The sequence below is a fragment of the Molossus molossus genome, unplaced genomic scaffold, assembly GCF_014108415.1.
Source record: "Molossus molossus isolate mMolMol1 unplaced genomic scaffold, mMolMol1.p scaffold_m16_p_20, whole genome shotgun sequence".
In the NCBI taxonomy this organism is placed as follows: Eukaryota; Metazoa; Chordata; class Mammalia; order Chiroptera; family Molossidae; genus Molossus; species Molossus molossus.
The window spans coordinates 28669600-28675946 of record NW_023425356.1 but is presented as its reverse complement, the minus strand read 5'-3'; the positions used below and the strand labels follow the sequence as shown (position 1 = coordinate 28675946).

General features: G+C 45.2%; 1 protein-coding gene across 1 annotated transcript; it reads left to right on the top strand.

The window, feature by feature from the left end:
- Positions 1–2760: 2760 nt before the first annotated feature.
- On the top strand, positions 2761–5068 carry PIGM (phosphatidylinositol glycan anchor biosynthesis class M). Its single transcript, XM_036272890.1, has one exon. The coding sequence runs from the start codon at positions 2886–2888 to the stop codon at positions 4155–4157; it is 1272 nt and encodes a 423-aa protein (XP_036128783.1). The 5' UTR covers positions 2761–2885; the 3' UTR covers positions 4158–5068.
- The last annotated feature ends 1279 nt before the right edge of the window (positions 5069–6347 follow it).

Sequence of the window (6347 nt, the reverse complement as noted above, 5' to 3'; positions counted from 1 at the left end):
TCCAAACTTAGTTTCTTTTGATTACTTGTTTCCTTATCTGCCCAAATTAGGTGCCTCCCAACTCTTTATTAAATCAGTTCTATAGAAAAAGACTGAGGCCTCACCAAAACCAACCCAGCCAGTGGAACCCTTACATAGTTAACCCTCAGACGTCTACTTTCTGGGACTAAGTCTCACTTTTTTGGCAGAGGAAAAAAATAAATCAAAGATAGAGTCACAGAAAGACTATCAAAAAGACTCAGATAAGAGATCAATGGGAGGAGGCAGAAAAGAAAAATCAGAATTCATCATCATTTTATTTGCAGTTTAGCTACATACATAGTGGTTAAGAATAGTCTGGGTCAGAAAGACCTGCTTTTGAGTTCCAGCTCTGTCACTAGTTCACCATGTGACTTAGGAACATTACTTAGTATCCATAAGCCTTGAATTCTACATTTGTAAAGGTCAAAATATCTACCATACATGATAAGTATTTAGCACAATGCTTGGCATATTGCAAGTAATTCCTCATAAAGCTGGCTATTAGAAATCACCATCAGTCTGAGCTGGTTTGCTCAGTGGTTAGAGTGTCGGCCTGTGGACCAGAGTTGAGGGTTCGATTCCCGGTCAAGGGCATGTACCTTGGTTGCAGGTTTGATCCCCAGCCCTGATGGGGGTTATGTGGGAGGCAACCAATTGATGTGTCTCTCTCACATTGATGTTTTTCTTCTCTCTCCCTTCCTTCCACTATATCTAAAAATCAATGGAAAAATATTTTCAGACGACGATAAATAAATAAATAAATAAATAAATAAATCACCATCAGCATTATTATTTTTTAAACGGTGATGTGCTGTCCTTGTATATATGGCTACTATAATGCAAAAATTGTTAGAAGTAATTATCAATATAAGGCATATAATTACACCAAGGCACATAAAAGGGCAGAGATATCAGAATATGAATATGGAATGTAAAAGAGTAACATGGTTCTTCCAAAGGATAAACTATATGATGGCTGCATGCTCAGAGTGGACAGAATCTTCTACTCTCCTTATTCTAGTTTAGAAAACTTCCCTAGGGAATAGAACCAGTCTGTAAAATCAAGTAAATCATTATTTACTGAACATTTGCCATGTGTCCAAGACCACAATAAACATGAGTAATTTAAAAAATTAAGGATAAAATATAATCTCTAACCTCATAGGGTTTTATGCATACAATCTAAAGTAAATTATGAAATTCTACAATACAGGCTATAAGTGGAATAAGTACCCAGAGAAGGGAAACAGCTAATGGACTGAAGTCCTTGGTGAGAAATTCATGAAAGTAGGGCTGAAGTGTAAGGAGGTAGAACTTGAGATAGGTAAAGGATATTTGAAAGAGAAAAGGACTGGGAGTTGGGAACACTCCAAGGATATCACTCTAGAGGTATTTTAGTAATAGGAACATCTAAAATCAATCCAACTGTTACTGAAGGTTTGGTAATGAGTTAGATGCTGAGGTACAAAAAAGAACAAAATAATTTCCCTTCTCAAAGAATCAAAAGGGGCCCGGTCAGTGCGGCTCAGTGGTTGAGCGTGGGCCCATGCACCAAGAGTTCGCCAGTTCAATTCCCAGTCAAGGCACATGCCCAGGTTGTGGGCCAAATCCCCACTGGGGGGCATGTAGGAGGTGGCCAACTGATATTTTCTCTCATCGATGTTTCTATCTCTCTCTCCCTCTGTCTTCCTCTCTCTCTCTCTCTCTCTCATCAATAAAGAAAAAAAAAGAACTCAAAAGTGTCCTGATGGAAAACTAGGAAAGAGAAATAAATAAATAAATAAATAAATAAATAAATCGGTTATCACAAAGCAATAAAGGATGGACTACAATAAAGGATGGACATTCCAAAAGGGAGTTCTGGAGCACTGTGACAGCAGGCACTGGGCAGGACTTTATGGAGTAGGGCAGGATCTTCTGTGTAAATGATTTTCTAGAGCTTACAGTCTCTCTGCCCTTGCCCATCTACCCCTGTTAGTGGAGGGAACTGGCATCCAAATTATATTGCCTGGTGAAAAAATGAGCTGAGAGGCAGGGTATGCATTTAGGAGTTAACACTTGGGCCGAGGCCCAAAGGGTTAAGCAGTGACTGGGGCGGGGAAGGCAATCTTGACAGAAAGAATAGCAAATATAGTGCCCGATAAGGGCCCGACAGAATTTAGGGGCAAGGATTCCCCGTCCTACACATCCCTCCACCTACGGTTGCCTAAATCCAAATTTAGATAAATAACTGATAATTTCAAACTACGTATAAGTATGTCCAAACACGGCATGGGAGGTACACGCTCCGGGCTCCCTTCAACTCACCCTAGCCCGTCCTGGGGCCCCCACCCCCCTGGGATAACCCGCGAGCCGGCCGAGTAAAGCCTGAGAAACTAGCACGGGCTTGATTTTCCCTCACTCCATTTTCCACGCTTCGGTTTCCTGCCCAGGCCTGAGGAACACAGCGCGCAGCTCGCTCCATTTCGGTGGTCCGGCCACGCCGACCGAAGCTAGGGAGGGGTAAAGAGGGGTTCACACACACACAAACAACCCTCAGCTCCACTAGGTAAAACGACAGCCCGGCAAGCGGAAGTCTCCGCCCCAAGGACCGGAAATTACGGCCCCGCCGGAGGAGGACCGGAAGCGAGACAGCCAATCCAGAGGAAGGAAATTCTCACGCTAGCGCGACTGAGAACCCGGCCGGGGGCTCGCGAGCGGAAGCAGCACGGGGGCGGGCCTCATGCCGGAAGTGCTCACCTGCAGTTGTTTCGGGGGGCGGATTAGCTGGTTGGAGATGCTCGGGCGCCGGGAGGCGAGGGGTCGGGTCGAAGGTTAGCGAACCGAAGGCAGTTAGGCGCTGGGGCGCCGCGGCAGTCAGGATCATGGCCCCGAGCCAGCGCTGGGCAGAATGGTTCCTGAGCCCGCGGGTATCCCCCGCCGGGGTGTTCGGTGTGGCCTTCCTTGCCCGAGTCGCCCTGGTTTTCTACGGGGTCTTCCACGACCGGACCCTGCTCGTGAGGTACACAGACATCGACTACCAAGTCTTCACGGACGCCGCGCGTTTCGTCACGGAGGGGCGCTCCCCTTATCTGAGGGCGACCTACCGTTACACCCCCCTGCTGGGGTGGCTCCTCACGCCCAACATCTACCTCTGTGAACTCTTCGGCAAGTTGCTCTTCATCAGCTGCGACCTCCTCACGGCTTTCCTCTCCTACCGCCTGCTGCTGCTCAAGGGGCTGGGTCGCCGCCAGGCTTGCGGTTACTGTGTCTTTTGGCTTCTCAACCCCCTCCCCATGGCGGTGTCCAGCCGAGGCAACGCGGACTCGATCGTCGCCTCGCTGGTGCTCATGGCCCTGTACCTGATAGAGAAAAGACGCGTCGCGTGCGGCGCTGTGTTCTACGGGCTGGCGGTGCATATGAAGATGTACCCGGTGACCTATGTCCTCCCCATCGCCCTCCACCTGCTGCCGGGACGCGGCGAGGACGGCGGCCTCTGCCCACCCCGGTGTTCCCTCCGGGCTCGCTGTTACGAATTCCTGCAGCGGCTGTGCCATCGGGCTGTGCTGCTCTTTGTCGCCGTTGCTGGGCTCACGTTTTTGGCCCTGAGCCTCGGTTTTTACTATAAGTACGGCTGGGAGTTTTTGGAGCACACCTACCTGTACCACCTGACCCGGCGGGATATCCGCCACAACTTCTCGCCCTACTTCTACATGCTGTATTTGACCGCAGAGAGCAGCTGGAGCTCCTCCCTGGGGGTCGCGGCGTTCCTACCACAGCTCATCTTGCTTTCAGCAGTCTCGCTCGCCTACTACAGGGACCTTCCCTTTTGTTGTTTTCTTCATACGGCCATTTTTGTGACTTTTAACAAAGTCTGCACCTCCCAGTATTTTCTGTGGTACCTCTGCCTACTGCCCCTCGTGATGCCCCTAGTGAGAATGCCTTGGAAAAGAGCCGCCGTTCTCTTAATGCTGTGGTTTATAGGGCAGGCCTTATGGCTGGCACCTGCCTATGTTCTTGAATTTCAAGGAAAGAACACCTTTTTGTTTATCTGGTTAGCTGGTTTGTTCTTCCTTCTTATCAACTGTTCCATCCTAATTCAAATTATTTCCCATTACAAGGAGGAACCCCAGACAGAGAGACTCAAATATGACTAGTATATGCTCCAGTTCTTCTGCCACTTCTATTACATTCTGATTGTTCTGAATGGACCAGAAGAGAGCTTTGGAAAAATTTTGAACATCCTAAGCACTCTAGTGAAAGTTCAGTTTTGGAGCATAACACCTTGTTCCATCAACTTTAAATGAATGTTTGCCTTATGCATAAAGGGGACTCAGTAATTGGGATCCACCCTTTAGGAAATGGAAGGGCTGTTTGAAAATCGAAGGGCTAATGAAACTGTTGGATGTTAAAAGGTTTTTGTAGAAAAATACAGGAATATGGTCAGAGATGTAAGGTCTAAGACAGTATTTGTTCCAGTTATAAGACTGTCTGAAGCAGTCTTATTTTTTAACTCCCACTTTTTCTTTCTAAAGCTTTCCTGATAGTTGTGAAAATTCACAGAATGTGCCTCAAGTACAGCTTTTAGATATGAAGTGTTAAATAATACTACTGTGTTCAGGTTGGCAAAGTTAATTCTGTATTAAAAGTGGAGGCGTAGAAGATAAAGAATCCAAAAAATTTAAATTGTAATCCTGTTTCATGTATTTGTTTTGTAACTTAGTTTTTCAGCACTTAGTCCCAGTGGTGTTAGAGTACCATTTGGTTTTATACCAAAGGGATTAAATTTCAATTTATCCAGTTTAAACTTGAATTATTACATATCTTAAAATAGCACCTTGCTTTTGATGTTTGAGGTCTGCAAACTACTAGGAGATAAGGACATTTCAGTGTTCTCTTGTACCCCTTTGTTTGTAATTTTCTGATTGTTCAAAAGTATTTTTCATCTACAATTTAAGTTAAAGTGTTATCTCGTAAAAATGAATATTAGTAGATTGCCGTCTCTCGGCCTGCCAGGATTGGTGCAACGCAATGAAACTACAAGCACACGCTGCTTGGAATGAGGGGGAGCTTTGCAAGGGAGCAAATGCTCCAGATCTCTTGATGCAGTCCCTTTTATTTGCAGATTGGTACCCCCAGGTTAAAATTATTTCCTTGAAGCCAAAAGATAACAAACCCTTATTCACACGCAAATGAGGCACCCAATACACCTGGGTGGGCCAGGTTCCCCCCAACCCCACCCCAGGTCAGGTGAGAGTGCTTAACACAAGGTTACAAAACGTCCATCTTCCAACCCCCTAACCCCACAGTAGATTTTAGGTGATAAATTGTTAATAAGACATTTCCCAGCTTAAAAGTATCTATTTCACTTATGAAAATTCCATGATAGAAATGGAGACTACATGAGAGGCTCCTGGAAAGTATAAGAAGCATCTTAAGTATCCATTAGTCTTTTAGACCAAGAAATTGAGGGAGAAATTGTGGAAATGAGGCTTTGCAGATTTATTTCCCTATTATTATAATATTTCTGGGGAAATGCTTTCTGGGTTTTAGCCAAGCATCCTTTAGAAAAAATTATTTTTTACATAGCCCATTAGCTTGGGGATTCCCTAACACTAATATGCAGTAGTAATATATAAGTTTGATTTTGTGATTATGATTTTAAAAGATGAGTAATTTAACAACATTGATTTTTTTTACAGAGAAAAACAAACAAACAAAACCCTTCAGAGTAGTAGTATATTTTATGTCAGGCCAGGCCTTAAAAAGCCTTTGAGAACCTGACCGGTGTGGCTCAGTGGTTGAGCATTGACCCATGCACCAAAGAGGTTGCCAGTTCAGTTCCGGGTCAGGGCACATGCCCAGGTTGTGGGCCAAATCCCCAGTGTGGGGCATGCAGGAGGTGGCCAATTTATGTTCTCTTTCATCTATGTTTCCATCTCTCTCTCCCTCTCTTCCTCTCTCTCTAAACCTCTCTCAATAAAGAAAAAAAAAATTTTAAAGCCTTTGAGAACAAGATATCTATAGGTGGTCATAATTATTGGCAGCATTTTTTTTTTTTAATCCTCACCTGAGGACAAATTTTATTTATTTTCAGATAGAGTGGGAGGGAGGGGTAGAGAGAGAGAGGGAAACACCTCCTGCACAACCTGGACCAGGGCCGGGGATTGAACCACAAGTGAGGTACGTGCCCTTAACCAAAATTGAACCTGTGACTGGTCCGCGGGCTGACGCTCTTAATTGCTGAGCCAAACCGGCCAGGGCTGTTGGCAGCATTTTGGTGGATCTCTTTTGGGACCTGCTATTAGAAAAAGGGGAAGAATGTGTGGCTTTGTATGGGTTGCTGT